General features: G+C 45.0%; 2 protein-coding genes across 2 annotated transcripts in view; one reads left to right on the top strand and one right to left on the bottom strand.

Annotated features, from left to right (window-relative positions):
- LOC119182835 (scoloptoxin SSD14-like) overlaps positions 1-2,957 on the top strand; it is a 35,278-nt gene extending 32,321 nt beyond the window's left edge. Inside the window, exons 10-11 of the mRNA XM_075888855.1 lie at positions 384-497; positions 2,690-2,957. Of these exons, the coding sequence (XP_075744970.1) occupies positions 384-497; positions 2,690-2,818 (243 nt within the window). The 3' untranslated portion in view covers positions 2,819-2,957. The remainder of the gene's footprint in view (positions 1-383; positions 498-2,689) is intronic.
- Positions 2,958-11,661: 8,704 nt separating this feature from the next.
- Positions 11,662-17,782, bottom strand: LOC142803588 (uncharacterized). Its single transcript, XM_075888853.1, has 6 exons — positions 15,815-17,782; positions 15,288-15,494; positions 15,008-15,214; positions 14,723-14,930; positions 14,440-14,656; positions 11,662-13,866 (listed from the first exon to the last, which is right to left on the bottom strand). Exons 1-4 carry the CDS (start codon positions 15,841-15,843, stop codon positions 14,843-14,845), a joined length of 531 nt encoding a protein of 176 aa, XP_075744968.1. The 5' UTR covers positions 15,844-17,782; the 3' UTR covers positions 11,662-13,866; positions 14,440-14,656; positions 14,723-14,842.
- Between the last annotated feature and the right edge of the window lie 3,379 nt (positions 17,783-21,161).

Genomic DNA, 21,161 nt, shown 5'->3' with positions numbered 1-21,161 from the left:
CAGTAGTAGTAGTTTAAGATTATATTGCCCTCCACGCAGGGAGCTCGACTTTGCGTGCGGGCAGCAAGACAGATGAGATTTGGCTAAAGTGTGCCAATTACTAAATACCTTGTATTATATCACTCTGCAGTACGTGTTATGTTTTCAGTGTATTCCAAGCAGGTTTTAAAAATTTTCAATCACATTGGTGTTATGATGGGCTTACTTACCGTGGGCAGGGGGGCTTCCTTCTTTTTGAAGAGGAGCACGCTTGTGAATGTAATCTATACCCATTGTAATGAAACACCTACAAAGTGAACAAGATTTATAGTTCTAACAGCTGCTTTTAAACACTCTTAATTAATTAATTAATTAATTAATTGTTTATCATTCTTTGCGTGCAGTTCTTGTGGCGGACGCTGCACACCAACGTGACCCTGAAGCAGGCAATCGATGCCCCAAGGCTGCACCATCCTCTCGTGCCGGACGTGTTGTATGCCGAGTACACGTTCCCAGGGGTCAGTGTCAGCTTCACATCACAATCCTGAACACGCTCGACTATGCTGCTTACAGCCGTGTCTTGAGATGCACGCGTAATCTGTACTGACAACAAACAAGAATGATAAGTGAATTCTATTCAGGTCATCGAACTGAAGCTATCTGAGAAGTGGAGAACAAAAAAATCTCTTCAACTCATGTGAACTAGAATTACATCGGAACGTTGCGTCTTCGTCGGTGTTTTGCACAAGACAAAATAAGGCGCTGTTTTTTTATAGTGCTCATTATACAAGAATAGACGGGAAGCGGTTCAGCGCGGTTTAACCCGGATCTAATAGCGAAGCGAAGCGTCAGTCTGTAATCTCTCAGCGGAAGCTATAGTCGCGAACCAGCATGCGCAGATGATTATGATGGTGATGATGATGCCGATGATGATGCTGATGATGAATCCCGGAATAATGGGAAAGTCCACCACGTGGCATCGGCCACGAGGTGTGCGCAGACTTCGTCCTGTTCTTTCTCTATACTTCATCTTCTACTTCGCCTGCAGACCATTTTGTCCGGTGGACCATTTTGTCCGGTGCACGCAATTCTGATAACTATGATGGGTGCGAGAAGGAGTACTGAGAGAGCGGGAAGGAACGAAAGGGGAGGAGAAGGAAAGTTATAAAAAGAGAGTGAACAAATTTCTTGGTGATAAACGATTCAAACTCTCGTTCCTACAATCCGAAGCCGAGCGTCGTAACCACTTGGCTATGCAAACACGCTAGCAGTACATAACGTGGTATTCTGTATAGAATAGCAAGGAAGGCGAGGGTGAGGATGAGATTGGAGAAGAGGAGAAAGTAAATTTGATACAGGAAGGAATAGAGAAATAGAACGAAAGGGAAGAAGGACAGAAATAGAGTGAAAGAAATAGGAGGGAAGAGGCAGATGGAAAGAGAGGGAAAACTGCCCCGCCGCGGTGGTCTAGTGGCCAAGGTACTCGGCTGCAGACCCGCATGTCGCGGGATCGAATCCCGGCTGCGGAGGCTGCATTTTCAATGGAGGCGAAAATGCTGTAAGCCCGTGTCTCAGATTTGGGTGCACATTAAAAAACCCCAGGTGGTCAAAATTTCCGGAGCCCTTTACTGCGGCGTCTCTCATAATTATATGAAGGTTTTAGGACGTTAAACCCCACATATCAAGAGAGAGAAAACTAGTTAGAGAAACAAAAAATAGAAATAATTGTTGCGGTTTAACGTCCCAAAACCACGATACGATTATGAGTGACGCCGTAGTGGAGGGCTCCGGAAATTTCGACCCTGTGGGGTTCTTTAACGTGCACCCAAATCTGAATACATGGGCTTACAGCATTTCCGCCTCCATTGAAAATGCAGCCGCCGCAGCTGGGATTCGATCCCGCGGCCTTAGGGTAAGCAGGCGAGCACCACAACCACTAGACCACCGTGGCGGCTGAACTAGAAAGCACAAGATGAAAGAGAAAAATGAAGAGAATGAAGGTCGGCCGCCAAGCTATGCTGTTGTCTCAGTCCTGGCACCACTAGACTGGAGATATCTTAATTTTTTAGAGAAATCAAAAAAATTTTAGAGAAATTTTCGATGAGCCGAAAAGGCAAACGGAATTTAAAAATTTTGAGTTGGACGCTGCTGACATACAGCTCCACAAAACCAATAAATCTGGCCACCCTAACCCTGAAATTAATCTTTCTTTTTTTCTTTTCTAACATTTCTTCTCTCTTTTGTCTAGCCAAGTAGTTTACTTATTCATTTATTTGATTTTATTTGCAAATAAGGATACACAAGGACATAGAGTGAAGAGGGAGAGAGCAGGTTAGCAACTGCCACCTGGAGGGGCACAACGCATACTCACTCTTTCGGGAAGTTATGCAGAAAGTTAGAAATGAAACACAACTGACCGAATGCGGAAATAGCCGCACAAGCTCGTGGTGACGTCGTAGATTTTTGCATATTATACGTGAGTTCGGTTATAGTTGATAGACAGAAAAACATTCCGGTAATTAGTCTGCTGGACAATTATTAAAGGTGTTTTTTTTTTCGATCCATCTTCCTTACTGACGTTTGCTTCTGATACCCTTTCTGTAATGATACTGTTCCTGTAACCGACGCCTCTGTGCTAGAATGTAGTGTTTTGGTTTTCTCTGGCGTTCGAGACATTTGTTTCGTGACACATGCGTATCGTTAATTCCAGGTGATCCTTCAGAAGCTTCACACCATGGGTTATCACCTGGAGACGCTACGCACCAACTCATCGCTCAGGGGCGTGCAGCGAGACAATGGCACATATCTGCTCAACCAGGACTACAGAATAGTCTTCTGAATGCGTGGTTTCACAAGCGCTTGCTAGAGAGACGCCTACAGCACTGCAGTTGGTATTGATGGGAAGTGCATGTATGTGGGCTCAGTAATGGGCCCTCACTGATTTCCGCAATGTGCAGGAATCCTGGGCTAAGTGCGTTGAGCACGCTTTCAGTTCTAGCTGTCTTTTCGCTGCGCTCTCGTGGTTTTGCACACGTGTCATGACCTCAGATACCCTGTCATGCCAGGCTGCGCTGAAATTACTACAAAAAGAAAAACAAACGAAAAAAATCTATTTGCTTATTAACTACCGATTAACTTCCTTGAATGCCAGAGCTGCGCAACGAAGGAGCTGGAAATGCAAACGCTGAACGACAGCAATCATATGGACTTAACGCACACTGAATGTGCCACTTGTATTCTAGTTGTTTCCTTCCGTTTCTTGTTCGTTGTGTAATATATATCTAGTCACCACTACTGCCTGAATAAGTCAATAAGCTAACGTGTTTTCTTTTCTGTCTTAATTATTAAGTAAACAAAAAGTTGAATGAGCTAAAAAAGAAGCGGTCTGAAGACAATGTGTCGTTGTGGAAGTCAGTTTCGGTTATCTCTGCGTGAATCATTTAAAAGAGAGGTTAGAGAAAACGTATAGTCAAAGACACACTTTATTTCTTTGAGAAAGAAGATTGAGAGTGAAAATTGAGGGGGAGGGACGTGTCAGAAGTGAAAATTTGTCCATCCAAATCAAAGTATATAGTATATAGTTATAGCACAAGCGCAAAAAAAGATTTGCAAGGCAGGCCAAATCTAACATTTCCTTCGCACTGTGTGTTTGTCGTACATGCACTTGTCGGCCAACTCAACAAGACAAAGCACTTTTGCCTTTTTGTGTTGACCTGCTCGGCCGTCTTCTTTGCCATTATGCACTGCACCAGTTCAAGTTCGCTATAAAACTGTGCACGGAGAGTTTACTATACACTCCACGCACTCGCACTTGAACTTGTCTTACGCGCACAGCGTCCGCCTTCTCATCACCAAGGACAAGTTTTCAGCTGAGGGTTTCCTTATCTTCATATATGAGCAAAGACCAGTTAGAAACCTGACGACTTGAGGGGCTGATGGGGCCGGAAAGCTCACAGAGTAGCTCTAGCGTCGTTGACCCGAGATTGTACTCATTGCTAATGGTGCAATTATATCTATCGTCATGGGACTCCTCTATCCGTGGATGCGAAGCCATATTTATAGAACAGCACGTCTTTGCTTCTTTCGAATGCTTTATAAATCCGTCGATCTAACCAAGGCCTAAAAGGGGCATAAACACGGCAGTCGCATTAAAATACGGTGTCATAGCAATCATTCAATCAAAAATGCTCAAAAGCAACTGTTAGGTCTGTGCATTTTGTCCACTGTGTTGCTGTTTTATTACAATAGGTAATAGATTATGTTCACAATGTGGCCGTGCTATGATTAGAACCTGAACGTGGCATTATGCGCATAGTCAAATTAGCTATATGTTCATCTGTGATTGGTTCACGTGGTGGTCACGCTTTTTTTTTTCTGTGCTGAAGGCACTTCGGTTGTGCTTGTGCTTACAAACATGACTGAATTCGATAACAAGACAGAAGTTCATCCATCGTCCATAATTGCTTTGATAATATGCGAATTTGAGGCACTGTTCAATATTACCACTCTCTCTCTTTTCTTATCCGGTGGTTGGAGGGGAGAGACAAGTACAAATTTGTAAATGGGAAGAACAGCGTCAAAGGAGACTAAGCAGAAACGGAGGAACGAACAGGACGAGCGCTGACTGTTGGTTGGCACTCGTCCTGTCTGTTCCTTCGTTTGTGCTGCATTTCCATTGGTTACGTCATTTTTTTTTTCATTTACAAGTGTGCGACCAGATAGCCCGGCGAATTCTGCGAGTCTAAAGCGAGTACCGTCTATAACAGGCAGCAGTTAAGTGTAGCCTATAGATGCACGTGTCATGCTACAGGGCCAACGATCCAGGAGTGGAAAGTTTATCTACGTTGTCACGCTTTAGTGTGTCACGCACAGAGCAGCCGACGTTTCCAACATTAAGTATGTTTGTTAGTGGAACTTGATCACACATTTGTCACATAAATAGCATTTTTAAAAAAATACTGCCCCACCTATACGTTACACAATCGTGTGAAGTCAACGTGTAATAAAGCCAAGGAAATCATAGAAGAAATTGTTTGTCGCTTTAATTAAAGTGCAGAGAAAATAAGGCTAAATTAAATGAAAGCGACTGAGAAAAATTTTATCGCCTTTATATCCTCCCGTATCCTCCACATTTCTATAAGATTTTCTTCTTTTCACTGAACGCAATGTAAATGTGTACCTACGCGTTCACATAATGCATGCTTATCGTATATGACCATTGCTTGTTGTTCAGCTATGCTACCACGTGCTGTAGGTGTAAAGTGGTTATAATAGTTTGTGTGTTAATATCGCGAATTTTTCTCGTTTCGCCTCCCAGAGAATGAAAGCAGCTCAAGAAAGCTGCGGTCGGCTGTGTGCTCGCGTAGTGTTAATTGTAAGCGTCGACACGCTATAGAAAGTAATCTCGGCTACTTATTACTTGGACTTCGTGTGGCTAGTTGATGTTCAGCGTCTCGGCGCGCAACGTTGGGTTTGATCGAGTGCCTATACTTCGGTTTCCCAGATACCTGTTACGAATGTAACTCACTAATCACACAGTGAAAGCTTATAGCTATTGCGAAACGAACTCGCAAATAATTTAGGTATGCCTTGTTTAACGGTTGATTTGTTGGGGGTACGCATCCACGTTATATTTGCATAACTCGGGTTACGGCAACTGAGGTGGAGCTCTATATCTTCACAATGGTGGAAGCACTTCGAACGCCTCTGTCAATTTCATCCCCAGTGTGACCATGCCGCTGGTTGCTTGCATCTTTTTTCCGAAATGCAGTTGCTACCACTCAAGCACGGCTCAATCAAGCACACTCACTCGCACCTGCTCTGAACTCGTTCTGGTATTTCATTATTGCTACCTTGTATATCAAGGGCATAGCTAGAAATGTTTTTGGCAACAGGGCGGGGGGGGGGGGCGGTTGAGGTGGAGGCACTTTCTTAATAAGAAGTGAGGGCCGGGGGCCGGCAAACGTCGTTGAGTGTCACTGTGTGCTCGGTATGCCATGTCAACTACAACAACAAAATGTGGTAGGGCATGAGACCGGTGTGCCACCCTTGGCTACACCACTGTGATATATACCCTCAGATTGCCACAATGTATGCAGAAAGATGCGCCGATGCGCGTTGCTTTAGGATTCCAAGGGAACCACAACGTCACATGCGCTTTCGAGTCGAAGTTCCACACCGCATGCGCCAGGATAAGCCTGGTCAGGGCTACCAAGCGCACTGAGGCAGTACTCGGAGAGTACTTTCGGAGGGAGTACTCCTGGCAGCTTAATGGTGCTCTACTTAAGGAAAACGTTGGGATGTTGCCGCCGTATAAGGGTTCGCGCTAGGGTGTATTGCGTACTTTGTCGACTGACACATTCGCACAAGCCAACGAACAAAACGAAAACGCATAAAAAAAGGGAGGGGAATGATGGCGGAATGCATGGGTGTAGATAATGCTTGATGGCAATTTTACTTGAAGCGCATCTAGCAGTTTTAGATTTGAGTAATGAGCTATATTGATGAAATTGATATAGCATAATAAGACTAATATGTACCGCGCGTATTAGTTCGTAGCATTTGTTGATTAGTGTTATCCATATAGCATTTGAGAACATATATGTTAGCGAACTTTTGGTTTCTTCTCTTTATGTATAGTGTTTTTGTATCATCTCGCGAAATTATTAATAAATGGTTGTGTGACAATTATGGCTTCTCTGGTTAATCCACTGCTTCAAGGGGGGGGGGGGGGGGACGCTGAAGTAAAGTGGTGCCAATTAGGCTCCGGATCAGAGTTGTACGTAACTTTTTGCAATAATGTGACCGATTACTTGAATTATTTTTTTGTAATTACTCTTTCGTAACGGTAAGGGTTAGGACCATTTTATTACAGGTTCTTGTAAATGATTACCGGTAATCAATGATTTTTTTTCAAAATCAAACTGTAACCAGGCATCTACAGCAATTTCCATCACGAAAAAACTGCAGGGCACCCTCATTTGATAAAACAGAGATCCCTAAGAAACCTTTTTTTTTTTTCTCGGGCTTTACCTGGAAAATATGCTTTACGCGAGCGCTAGCAATAGCACAGTGTAACGCTTCGTCGAGGTCATGAACGCTAGCATTGAGGCACTGCGCAACTATGAGCTAGTGTGCAAGGTGTATGCCATATACCACACTTTCGTCCAGCGCATGCATTGGAGTGTTCACTATAGCAGCCTACTTAATCAGGAAACGTGGAAGAATCGGCGCCGACAACCTTAAAAAAAACATGTTTTAAAAGTTGAAAACGTGTAACGCTATACCAAAGATGCCACCGTACACCTCCCAGTCTTCACGGAAGCCTCCGGACTTCGTTCTACTGTGCAAGCCTGAGAAGTTTGTTGTAGATTGAGCAAAGGTGTGCTAATTTGTACCGGCAATAAATTTTTGAATGAAGTAAACGCAAAATTGATGAAGTGCATTTCTTCAATTGCTCATTTACGTTTATGGGGCTCTAATTGACCATTGTATTCGCCTACATTTTTAAAGGAAGTAATTCCAAGTGCAATCAGTTACTTATTTTTCATAACGTGTACTGGTCTGCTACTGGTGTGTGATTACAAAAGGAGGAACACATGCTATCATATTACAGTATACCTTGGCACCAACATTCTTTTAGTTTTACTTTGCGATTCACTGATGCTTTAGCGAGTGAATAGTAACGGTTTTCTAAGCATATGGCTCGTTGTACGAATAAAATTATATTGCATCTATAGGTGTCGTCGGTCGCATTCGGTGTCTTTATTTGGTAGCAGACGCCGCGTCCTCTACGAGTAATGAAACAATTCAATTAGCATTGCTTGGCGGACACCGAGAAAACAGTGAAGTTGTTGGCATTCCCTTCGTCATCACATTTCTATATTTTTTAAAGTCTTTCATATACGTTGCACCCCTGCTCTTTGCATTTATCGCATCTCGACAGTCGATACCTCTCGTATACACACGTTTACAAACTATAGCCTTCGACAGGATGCTCCGATATGTCGTATCGCGGCTCTTTATTAAACACTCGTTGTTAATCCTTAAGGCGGCAGTAAAGCCACCGCCTTTTATAACCGCAAATTATCGTGTGACAGTGGCGTGATTATGGTAGCGCACGCGCCCTTTGTCGGTCTTGTTTGTTTGTTTGTTTGTTTGTTTGTTTGTTTGTTTGTTTGTTTGTTTGTTTGTTTGTTTGTTTGTTTGTTTGCTTGTTTGTTTGTAGCCTCTAATCCATACAAACAAACAAGACCAACAAAGTGTGCGAGTAGCTGCCGCCTTCTTCCTTCTTAAAGGAAGTTGTGCGTAGCAGGATTTCTCCGGGCCTCGTCGCGGTGGTCTAGTGGCTAAGGTACTCGGCTGCTGACATGCAGGTCGCGGGATCGAATCCCGGCTGCGGCAGCTGCATTTTCGATGGAGGCGAAAATGTCGTAGGCCCGTGTGCTCAGATTTGGGTGCACGTTAAAGAACTCAAGGTGGTCGAAATTTCCGGAGCCCTCCACTACGGCGTCTCTCATAATCATAAGGTGGTTTCGGGACGTTAAACCCCACATATCGATCAAATCAATGCGTTCGCTTTCTCGCAATGAATGCCAAAAAGCAGCCGAAAAAATTGAGGCTCTTATCACCCCTGAAAAAGCTCAACGTTTGTCTGACGTCACACTGTGCAACAAAGGATGTAGTGTGCGTTTACATTAAAGTCTCCCGCGCTGAAGCTTCCCCTGATGCTTCGACTTTCCCTCAATGCATTTCGAAAAAGCAGCCGAAAAAGTTGAAGCCGTTATCACCACCGATGAGGCTCGACTTTTGTCTGACGTCACGCCGTGCAAGGAAGGTTATGCTGTACGTTTATATTAGAGTCTCCAGAGCTGAAGCTTCTCCTGATGCGCTGGCTTTTCCGCAATGCATGTAAAAAAAAGGCAGCCGAAAAAGTTGAGGTCTTTATCGCCCCTGATGAGACTCAACTTTTGTCTCACGTCACAACGCGCAACGAAGGTTATATTGTACGTTTATATTAGTCTCTCGAGCTCAAGCTCGCCCCGCCGTGGTGGTCTAGTGGCTAGGGTACTCGGCTGCTGACCCGCAGGTCGCGGGATTGAATCCCGGTTGCGGTGGCTGCATTTTCTATGAAGGCGCAAATGCTGAGGCCTGTGTGCTCAGATTTTGGTGCACGTTAAAGAACCCCAAGTGGTCAAAATTTCCAGAGCCCCTCCACTATGGCGTCTCTCATAATCATATGGTGGTATTGGAACGTTAAACTCCACATATCAATAAATCAATCGAGCTGAAGTTTCCCCTGATTCGTTGGCTTTTCCGCAATGAATGTCGAAAAGCCGCCGAAAAAGTTCAGGCCCGTACCACTTCTGATAAGGCTCAACTTTCGTCTGACGTTACACCGTGCAACGAAGGATGTAGCCTACGTTTATATTAGAGTCTGCTGAGCTGAAGCTTCCCTTGATTCGTTGACTTTCCCACAATGCATGTCAAAAGCAGCGAAAAAAGTTTAGACTCTTATCACCGCTGATAAGGTTTCACTTTTGTCTGACGTCACACCGTGCAACAAAGGATATAAAGATATATTGTATGTTTATATTAGAGTCTTCTTAGCTGGAGCTTTTTCCTGTTGCTTGGCTTTCCCGCAGTGCATCTAAAAAAATCAGCCGATAAAGTTGAGGACATTATCAGCCCTGATAAGGCTCAACTTTTGTATGACATCACACCACGCAACGAATGATATATTGTATACGTTTATATTAGTCTACCGAGCTGAAGGTTCCCCTGGTGCGTTGGTTTTCCCACAATAATTGTCAAAAAGCAGCTAAAAAGTTGAGGCCCTTATCACCCCTGATAAGGCTCAACTTTTGTCTGACGTCTCACTGTGCAACGAAGGATGTAGCCTACGATTATCGATTATATTAGAGTCTACCGAGCTGAAGCTTTCCTTGATGCGTTGACTTTCCCGCAATGCATGTCAAAAACAGCTGAAAAAGTCGAGGTCGTTCTTACCACCGATAAGGCTCAGCTTTTGTCTGACGTCACACAATGCACGGAAGGTTATACTGTACGTTTAACTGGAGTCAGGATCTTGAGCTGAAGCGTCCCCCGATGCGTTAGCTTTCTCGCAATGCATGTCTAAAGCAGCCAAGAATGTTGAAGCTTTTATCACCGCTGATAAGGCTCGACTTTTGTCTGACGTCACACTGTGCAATGAAAGTTATACTGTATGCTTATACTAGAGTCTCCTGAGCTGAATCATTCCCTTATGTTTTGGCTTTCCCGCAATGCATGTCAAAAGCAGCCGAAAATGTTGAGGCTTTTATCACCCCTGATAAAGCTCTACTTTTGTTTGACGTCAGACTTTGAAACAGTGGACCGAATATTGCATCTTTTCGTTTCGGATATATCGGAAACGGCAAAAAAAAAAATCTGATGACGTCAGACAAAAGTTGAACCTTATCAGGGGTGACAAGGGCCTCAACTTTATCGACTGCTTTTCTTTACATGAATTGCGGGAAACCAAATGCATCAAAACAAGCTTCATCTCTGTATGCTCTAATATAAAAGCATGGTATATCCTTCTTTGGAAGTTGTGACGTCAGACAAAAGTTGAGCCTTATCAGGGGTGATAAGAGCCCCAACTTTTTCGACTGCTTTTCGATATGCATTGCGGGAAGCCAAGACATCAAGTTAAGCTTCTGCTCGGGAGGCTCCAATATAAACACACAGTATATCCTTAATTGCAAGTTGTGACGTCAGACAAAAGTTGAGCCTTATCAAGGGCGATAAGAGCCCCAACCTTTTCGACTGCTTTTCGATATGCATTGCGGGAAAGCCAAGACATCAAGTTAAGCTTCTGCTCGGGAGGCTCAAATATAAACACACAGTACATCCTTCGTTTCAAGTTGTGACGTCAGACAAAAGTTGAGCCTTATCAAGGGCGATAAGAGCCCCAACCTTTTCGACTGCTTTTCGATATGCATTGCGGGAAAGCCAAGACATAAAATTAAGCTTCTGCTCGGGAGGCTCCTACGCGCACAGGAGGTCCGGCTTTGCTCGGTGTGACGTCACACTAAAGTCGAGCCACTATCACAAAGTTTCTTACAGTAATTTTCAGACATATTAATCACCTCCAGCCTTAAGTTTGTAACCTCGGCATATTTACCTGCACTGTATTACCGTTTTTCGTACTTGACTAATAAAGATTGATTGATGGCTTGCATTACTTACACTACCCGAAAATGAGACTGTGAGCGCAGCTTCTATATACATCGAAGGAGGCATTGAAGCCGCCTCGATCATTAAAGGTGTCTGTCCATCCATCCATTTCTTTACCACGCAATACAAATCTCACTGAAGAAACATATATAGAAAACAAAATAAAACTTGTAGGCTGCGTTGAGTTTCTAAAAGTTTCTGAACTACTGGCTCACACTTATAGCCGAGTGCCTTACCTACTAGGCTAAAGGCCCAGGCATGCACAGCATCCCTATCTCTAAACCTCGTGAACGCGCAATGAAGAAATTCACGTACAATACACAGTCAGTCAATAATCAATCAGTAGTCAATCGTACAGTCAATAAAGCAAAATTCGCAATGCTGACGTGAGTTCCGAACCTAGGGCCCCACGCTCTGGAGTCGAGTGTCTTACCCACTGGGCTGAAGATTCAGGCTTGCAGGACGTCTGTATCCATCAACTTTATTAATGCACCAAAGATAAATAGACGTACAAAATAAAGGAAAACTTCGAAGCTGTGCTGAGTTTTGAACCCATGGTGCCACATACTCATGTCCAGTGTCTGAGCCACTAAGTAAAAGCACACTTGCAGAAGTTAGGCCGACCTTATTTTAGTGGAGATATTTTACCTTGTGAGCCATTTTGCTGCCATGGATTTCTGGTTCAGTATATAGGGTAGCCCAATGACCGAAGTCCTAGCTCGATTAGTCTCCCTGCCTCTCTCCTTGTTTATCTCTCTGTGTCTCTCCCACAATAACAAAGAATAAGAGTAGGTAGACAAAATTGTTCTAGTTGAAAAAATCGTCCTGGTCCGGGAGCCAGGATGATTTCCTCGTGGGATCATGCTATGAACGTGTGGCTGTCATTTCTTCTTTCATAAGCCTTGGCTACCTATCGGTATTCCGTAGAACTCTCGCTGTAACAAGGCTCACTGTTAACCGCACCGATTAAGAAAGTAGCACCCTTGGTTAGCTTCGTAGCGCACTGTTCCACATGAACATGTTGCAATGAAGTTTCAAATGCTCAAACCATCACAAAATAGAATGCTGCGAATCGGGGTCGTATGTTACCTTTGGGATGAGTACCCATAGTTAGGCTCATTAGAAACATCTTCCTTTTCTCTCACAGAATTGGTCATTGCAGAGCTCGCGCAAACAAACAACCCTCCAATTGCATAAGGGTACAAGAATAATGACAAAGGCAACAAACATGTCATCATCCTTCTAACATGAGTGTTTTAAATAGGAGAAAGCGAATGACTAATACAATAGGCCATGGAACAATAACATCGCGACCTAATGTAATGACTTTCATCTGGACAAATATTTGCATATTCGGTTCTTCATTTTACAAGCACACTTGCCGCGGGTTTTCGTCATATGCACGGTGGAATATTATTGCACTGTTTCTCTTATTACAAAACCGTCGCAATGGACATCTGGCGAAAACAGGCGAATAGAGAATCATCGCTCAATTCAGTTCACTACGTATATTCATTTGCTTGTGGAATTTATGACACGAACAAAGCATTCACAATTATCATTAAGATCATCACGATGAAAACGCAACGTGATTCAAGCACACCGTTGAAACTTACACAACGCGACTCGAACTGTTCCTCGGTTTAACTTTATTTGCCTTTGCGGCAAGTAGATTGGTGTTTTGGTATATTCCGTGGTATCACTGCTCACATCATGTCGCCAACACGGCTGCGACGACTAGACTTATCGAATATGACATGATGCGTCTACAGAGTCGTACCTCTATCACTTCCAACTGCGTGTCAGCCAAAGCCCGCATCAGATCACGTGCCTTCGAGGGCTCACAGCATAAGCATCGTCTGACGCTTTGCAAAGAAGACGACGCAGAAACAAGGTAAGTCAGACAATTGTTTTGCCTGTTTTACGAGTACTATACAAGCAGCTTCTAACATGCTCTAGTCTTGTTGCAAGTGATCTGTACCAATGTCATCACAGTGCTTCGTCACAGTGCTCCTTAATTAATCTTTTTCTGACGCCTGCGATTCCAAATGTGTGAGTTCACGCATTCAGGGAATGCGCAGCAAGGGTATAGAGTTTGTCTTAACGATGCTTGCGAAGCGGCTGTATGACATGGTCCCAAGTCAATCTGTGGACATGAAAATAGTGGAGCACAAATGACATCACTGTAAGCAGAACTCGCTGTTAAAACACAGGAAGCCTAAATAATAAAACTAGGACTCTACGACAAGCACGCCACGTGGTTTACCGCAAACAGCACTGGAAGAGATGGACTTCAGTTCCTCTAAACATTTCCTGCTGAACTCGGTCTTTACCGAAGCGTGACTTCGAGTTCTGTGCGGTAACGTACACACAACTCGGAGTGAATACAAACTGGTGCAATGTCTTCGCATGAGTGTCCATAGATGCAATATTCTTATGTTCGACGCGAGAAATGGTTCGCGAGAAGTCCGCGTAAACAGGAGTGTGAATGGGTGTTTCAACGCCAGGGCCACGGCATTCCACTAAAGTCCACCGGTCCACCAAGTCGAGCGTCCACTTCGAGCAAGCTCATGATGACCGCCATGGCCGCCTCGTAGTTTCCTTCACTGTTGTACTGACTTCCGGTAGTCCGGATGTCCCGACTCACGAAGCTCTTCACCTGGTCCAGATCTAGGATGAAGAAGTAGAACGTAAAACTACAGGCAAGATCCCTTACTGAGGTAAGTATACGAGAATGTATCAATCTTATTTGAGCGAGAAATTGTTGATACACTTGTTTCACGTATTTGCTATAGCATATTTCTTAATTGTGCTGTCAGAATCGTTCGTCACACTTTAAAAGGGCTCTGAAACAATTTTTCAGGTAAGCATAGAATATATTCACTGAAAGAGCTAATTGACTCACGATTTCAACGCCGCAACAGTTTAAAGAATTCATCCAGTACGAGCGGAGTGGCAAATAATTGTCGCACGCTACAATCGCGTTCTCTCTGAATTCTCTCGTCCCGGCGAAAGCGCTGGAGGCTAAGCAGGGAGGGATGGCAGTATACGCGAGTGGATCACAGTCTTGTTTGAGCGAGAAACTGTTGATACACTTGTTCCCGCCCGTAGGAGTTTGCTCCACGTTCTCGACACGGGTACAGAAACGAAAGGCTGACATGGCGAAGATGCAACAGCATGCGGCGGAAATTTTAAGCAAATACATAAACCCAGCCCCCGTAAGAGTCATAATGTGGCACTTACCAATAAAATTTCGTAGGTAGCAGAAGTGTGTCCCCTGCCAGGATACCGCCATCAACGAAATATTCCGAGGGTGCCGAAAGGTTAGGCCATACGATGACAGATGGTGCCTCAGGTGATCTCAGGAACGGATAGCTTTGGAGGCATTCTGCAGGAGTAGTCTCCATGTTCTTGCCGCGGTACAGCAATTAAAGGCCGACACGGGGAAGCTGCAACAACACTTGGCGGAAATGTTAAGCACATGTAAACACAGCCGCAGTAAGAGTCATATTAATGTGAGACTTACCAATAAAATTCCATAGGTATAGCAGAAATGTGTCCACTGCCAGCATACCGCCATCAACGAAATATTCCGAGGGTGCCGAAAGGTTAGGCCATACGATGACAGATGGTGCCTCAGGTGATCTCAGGAACGGATAGCTTTGGAGGCATTCTGCAGGAGTAGTCTCCATGTTCTTGCCGCGGTACAGCAATTAAAGGCCGACACGGGGAAGCTGCAACAACACGTGGCGGAAATGTTAAGCACATGTAAACACAGCCGCAGTAAGAGTCATATGAATGTGGCACTTACCAATAAAATCCCATAGGAAGCAGAAATGTGTCGCCTGCCAGGATACCGCCATCAGCGAAGTAGACCGAAGGTGCAGAAAGGTTAGGCCATACGATGACAGCTGGTGCCTTAGGTGATCTGAGGAACGAATAGCTTTGGAGGCAATCTGCGGGAGTAGTCTCCATGTTCTTGACACGGGTGCAGCAATGAAAGGCCGACACGGGGAAGCTGCAACACGTGGCGGAAATGTTAAGCACATGTAAACACAGCCGCAGTAAGAGTGATATGAATGTGGCCCTACCAATAAAATTCCATAGGTAGCAGAAGTGTGTCGCCTGCCAGGATACCGCCATCAGTGAAGTAGCCCGAAGGTACCGTAAGGTTTGGCCATACGATGACAGCTGGTGACTCAGGTGATTTCAGGAACGGGTAGCTTTGGAGGCATTCTGCAGAAGTCGCCTCCATGTTCGTGACACGGGTACAGCAATAGAAGGCCGACACGGGGAAGCTGCAACAACACGTGGCGGAAATGTTATGCACAAGTAAACACAGCCGATTGGTGGTGCGTACGTGACATTTACCAAGACTAGGGCATGGCGCTTATTGAAGTCTCTTCTGCTGGCATAAGTATTAGCAACTGAGTGTTGGGGCGCTGCCGACACGGCATACGCCCATTAGTGCCCAAAGAAACTTTCCCGTGGTGTGAGGCTGGATAGTACGATGCTCAGCTCGTTCGAAAAGGTGACATCTGCAGACCTTGGTGTATATGAATGGATGCTCAATTCACTTGTTCAGCAATGTAAATTAAAAGTAAAACTTTCAACTCACCAGCTCCGGAGTAGTGTGCTGCTATCCATACATGGACGCGGGGACTTTCGGCGGGGCTCGGGAGAAAAGCCTGGAAGTGAACCTCAACAGTGCACAGTATAAGCATAGCATCATAAATAAAAGGTATCGTGAGGAACCCAGCAACCAGGAAAAGCAGCATTGACAGCAATGAAATCACTCTGTAGGGAAGTTTACAGCATGGTTAAATAAGACGTTGGCAAGGCCATTCCGGATGCTGCTTGCTTCCGCGAAACTACATTTCGCTCGAGCACACTTTAGCACGCGGGCAACTCGACACGAAATATTGGTCGCTTCACAAACTCATTCGGAACGGGTTCAATGTCCGTGGCGAAATTGCAAAAGGACACTTGTCATATCCTGCCTATCGTGTTCTTCAAAGATGAAAGCGACGCGCCCTGTCGTCTTCGATTTTGTCATAGCAAGACCCGGTGTGGCTGCAACAGTCGGTCATCAAGACTGGGACTCGAGCCGATTAGACGCCGGTCACCAGCGAGGAATACTACTGTCATCCACTTGCAACGTTACGACGACGGATTCATGTGATGGCACTAGGGGGATTGCCGTGGCTCGAATGTCGGTGTGCGGCAGCCTGCAGCGTCAAAGCACCTGAAACGTTCAAGAGGCACTCTTTAGAACCACGAATGTAGGTGCAACTGATGTACTCACCGTGACGAAGTTCACACGCTTTCACGGACCATGCATCCCGAAAAGTCGACCAGGCTGGGCGGCGCGTCTAACGAAGTAAGCGAGCCCCGTACCGCAGCAAAAGGACACACACGCTCATCAAGTGCAAAAAGATTGATCACAACTCACATTGGCTGCAGATGGAAGCGCTGATCTGCAACCCGATGTTCCGCAGCATGAACAAAGCTATCGAGCTAACGAGGCTATTCCGAATGTCATTTGCTTCCTCAAAACCACATTTCGCATAACAAGACCACACGTCACTAAATACGTCGTACCACGCACGCGAACAGTTAACCTGATTGCGAAATAGTGGTCGTGGTCGCAACGTCATTCGGAATGGGCAAATGTCCCTGACGAAATCGAAAGAGGACGGCTATCAAGCGACCCTGCCTAGTGTCAGCTGAACCTGAAGCTATATATGCGTCGCCACACCAGCGACGCGGCCCGTCCTTTTCGATTCCGTCACGGCGAACACCCGTTGTGTGGCCGTAGCCCGCCCAGAAAAGATTCGGGCTTGATTTTACGACGCAGTTAACTTCACCTAACTTTTTGCGCGCGTAACCGAGACGCTTGGCGCGTACCAATTCGAAATGTTGACGCTAAGCTGCGTACCACCCTCGTGAGCTCGGGAACTCCCTATCTTGTTGACCGATGACCAAGCACTCCGTGAAGATGGGTGGTCCCACTGGTCCTCAGAGAGATGTGCACCATGAATCAAAGTTCTTTGTCCAGACGACGCCGGCGGTTGGTGAACGCGCACAATTTAAAATGAGTTCACGGCAAGCATGACTTGCATCTTGTAAGTTCGCTTCGACAGTTTCAACGGAACACCTTCAGCGTTAGGCCCATCTTCCTTAACGTGCTCATGCAGGTTAGGCGTATTCACCGAGCGTCGCAGGTATTTCAGAGGCTTGCGTGGAGGGCGAGAAAGGTCGTGCGGGAGCAAATTGAGCGTCGGAATAAATGTCCATGGAGAGTTGGCAGCCACTCTTGCACATGTCGAGCAGTCTTTGCTAGCAACAAAAACACATTGTCTGCGGCATTGACCGAAAGCTTGCCAGGCCCGAAGTTTTTCTAAACGTTCCTCACATTTTCGATGTCCGGAGGTTGAAACCAGTTCTTCTAGAGTCCTTATAAAAGATGCAAGGTAACACGCACACTACGTCGGGAAGTACAGCTTTGTCAGTGTGTGAATACGACAGTACTGCGGTGCACAGAACGCAGACACAGCAATCGCCAACGGCGAGAGAACAAGGCAAAATGGCGGACCTAGACCCCGGAAAGGCGCTTTCCGATCACGAGAATCACGATCCCATAATGCTTGGTTCATGCATCGATATGCCCGGAGATTTTTCTTTATTCGTTCATTGGTCAATCCTGTCGTTACGTCACTGTCGCACGCCGCGACGGCACCGCTGTTATCTCAGCGATAAACGCGACTGGCGATGTAAAAAAGAAAACTTCAAGAAAAAAAATTGCGTCAGCATGCTGCGGTCGAGCATGGAATGTTTTAGAAGCTTTTCTTGTGTTCCACGGCTGCGTAGTTAGCGTTGTCGCTTTCGTTTTATCGGTGTCAAAATGCAGGAACCCGCAAGCGTGCTAGTTTAACGCGTGTTTTTTTTTTAAATTATATCTGGACGTAACATTCATTTTCAGTATTTGCACGCAGAAAACAATGGCTTCTAGTTTGTGAGAAAACTAGTTTATTGTCGAATGTGTCGCTGCAAGGTCGCCTTCGAATTAGCAATGGCGCACTGATCACGAGCGTTGCCACACGTTCCGAGATATAAGTCAAAATTCGTGCACTTATGATGGATGCAGAAAGCCTTTGCGCCAGAATGAATTTTGTGGACGTATATATCAAGTACACTCGACCAAATTTTCAACTATAGCATGCGTGAGTCGCAGTTTGTTGTGTGTATCGTTATGGTACGACAGAATTAAGTTCCAAAAATGCATTTGGTCGAGTGCATGGCCGCAAAACAATTGTCCTGTTGCGCTGACACAAAGGAATGTCACGGCTACGCACGTTAGTTTAAGATTTGGGAGGCTGTTCTCTAGCGAACTCGAACAGCACGATAGACGAAGGCAGGAGTAAAAGAATACAAGTCGTTGATCGATTCCTAGCGAAGCTTCGTTGTGTTTCCACATAAATAGTTAGTAGGGAACAACATGCCATGGTGGTCTAGTGGTAATAATTTTATAATAGTTGTTCGGGTATAACGTCCCAATACCGCGATAGGATTATGAGAGACACTGTAGTGGAGGTTTTAACAAGGCGGCAATGGGGGCATGAAGACGCAGTGTAAGGCTCCTGAAATTTCGACCACCCGGGATTCCAAGTGTCACTAGACCACCGTGGCGGGTGATCCGCGTAAGTCGCGGGATTGAATCCCCAGTGACCGTACTTTAGATGGAAGCGAAAATGCTTGAGGCACGTGTTCTTAGATTTAGATGCACGTTTAAGAAACCCGGGTGGTCACCATTTTCGGAGTCCTCCACTACGACGTTTCTCATAATCATATCGTACTTTTGAGACATTAAACACTCACTATTATTATCAATATTAATAATCAATAAAAAATATAGGTACATCTGAGATGGAACACTGGTGTTCGATTTCCGGCTACAGCGGATGCATTTCGATTGGGGTGACACACAAGCACAATTCAGATTTATTTGCTTGCTGTAAAACCCTAGGTGGTCAGAATCAATCCATAGTGCCCCATTACCTCGTGCCTCAATTGTGGTTTTGCACGCAAGGTCCCAGAATTCGATAACAAATGAGGATCATGATATATTAACGCGTGTTTTATTTTGGCGTAGCGATAGTCACGACACGTTGGTACAGTTATCTCTTTTTTATCTTCGTACGGAAATGCTTCAAAGATCTCACGCTGGCGTTGTTCAACTCAAAATCACCTTAGACATTTTATTGAACTTTCATGTTTTGTGTGAACACTTAAATTGGCGTGATTACTTGTGTTTTTACAAGCTCTGCGTGGTGTGGACATGTTTATATGTAGTGTGGACACATTTCTCTGTGGGGTGGCCACTCAGTATTGAAAAACGTGGACTCATTGCGTAAGCGTTGTGCTGTGTACATATGTATAACCTTGTGTTTGCGACAAAATATGCGATGTCGACTTTTGTGCAAGAGTAGAGGAGTAGCCAGCGTCACGCGTTGGCACCAACCTCTCTTTATATACATTTAATAAAAAAAGAGCTTTTCTTTCTGACAAATCCGTACGGATTTCCATGCGGCTTCGTGCTAAACGGATGGTTGTCTATTTTTCCTTTCTTGATAGCTGATTTCTTTAGTAAGGACAGAACATACCTGAAGTTTTGTCCCCAGCGCGAGATCACACGAAGCTGTAGCTGATTTCACCATTTATATATTGATGTGACGACAGTGGGTGAGCAGCAAGTGCGAGTTTAGATCGAAGCTGGTGGTCGCGTCTGCATGGGTGCTGTCATACGTTGGCTTAACCTCCGCTACGGTCTCGGCCGCTTCGCTGGGCCAATGCGTTGACTGGGGCCGGCTGGGTCAACTGGCTGGGAGAAGGCCAGTTAGGGTCAGTTATCAAACATGGTAGCGCCTGCGCGCCGCTGCGGAAGAATTTACAATAAATTCTGAATTTCAGCTAAACATTGCTTTCTTCGACTCAAAAATAATTCCGTCAAAGGCCCAAGTATCATGCCATTGGCTTACTTGAGCATGGCACGCTCGGAAGTTACTGGGGCTGCCGCGGTAGGCCGCGACCTGTACGCGCATGCGGGCGCGTGATCACAATTTTTAAGCATATCATTCAAAAAAAAAAAGAACGATAATAAGTGCTCGTGGTCACGAGGACGCGTGAAGTACCTTTTTCCGCCATGCCATATCTCCCTGCTTAGCTTTCAGCGCTTTTGTCGGGATGAGAGGAGAGAAAACGCAATTGCAGAACGTGACAAGTCTTTGAAACTCCTTTTATGTGGGACAGCTTCTAAAAAGTTTTGCGGCTGTCAATTTGTGAGAAAAATATTATTACTGAATTCAATCTAAGGCTTCTGGGAAAAGTGTTCCTTTGCAAAGCAGCCCACTACCCACACTGCTCTAAGAACGAAACTGAAACTGTAGACAAAAAGATTAAAAGATTTGTAGCTGATTCGCTAGCTAACGCTAGCCAACCTGAAGCCTAGGAATAGGAAAGAGCCGGCCAGCTTTTCCAAGCCACGTTTGGCAGAAGCTGCTCGCCAGCAGCGAGCAGCTTCTGCAAGTAAAGCTTTTACTGAAGTTGCCTGTAACGCTACCTATTTTATGCTACTTCAACTGCGTCAAAGGAGCGACGTAGTGAGTTTACTAACCTTTTCTAGTACACTACGCAGTGTCATAGTGGTACAACTACTGCAGCGCCACTTTGCTCCCTAATTGTATAAAACTTCATAAAAATTATTTTGTGGTAGTACAACAATCGCAAAAGTAGTTTACCTTTTAAATTATTGTAAAAAACGTTATTTAAAAAATTGTGCTTTTGCCATTATGTTAAATTCTGCACCTACAAAGGTTGGCCTGCAGTATGCGTAGCCTCCGAGACTTATTTTTGCAACGCGCATTTCGGTCAGTTTCGGTTTTCAGTCGAGTGGGGCGAGTGCCATG

The sequence above is a fragment of the Rhipicephalus microplus genome, chromosome 3 (assembly GCF_043290135.1).
Source record: "Rhipicephalus microplus isolate Deutch F79 chromosome 3, USDA_Rmic, whole genome shotgun sequence".
Lineage (NCBI taxonomy): Eukaryota > Metazoa > Arthropoda > Arachnida > Ixodida > Ixodidae > Rhipicephalus > Rhipicephalus microplus.
This window is presented reverse-complemented; position numbering and strand designations above follow the sequence as displayed.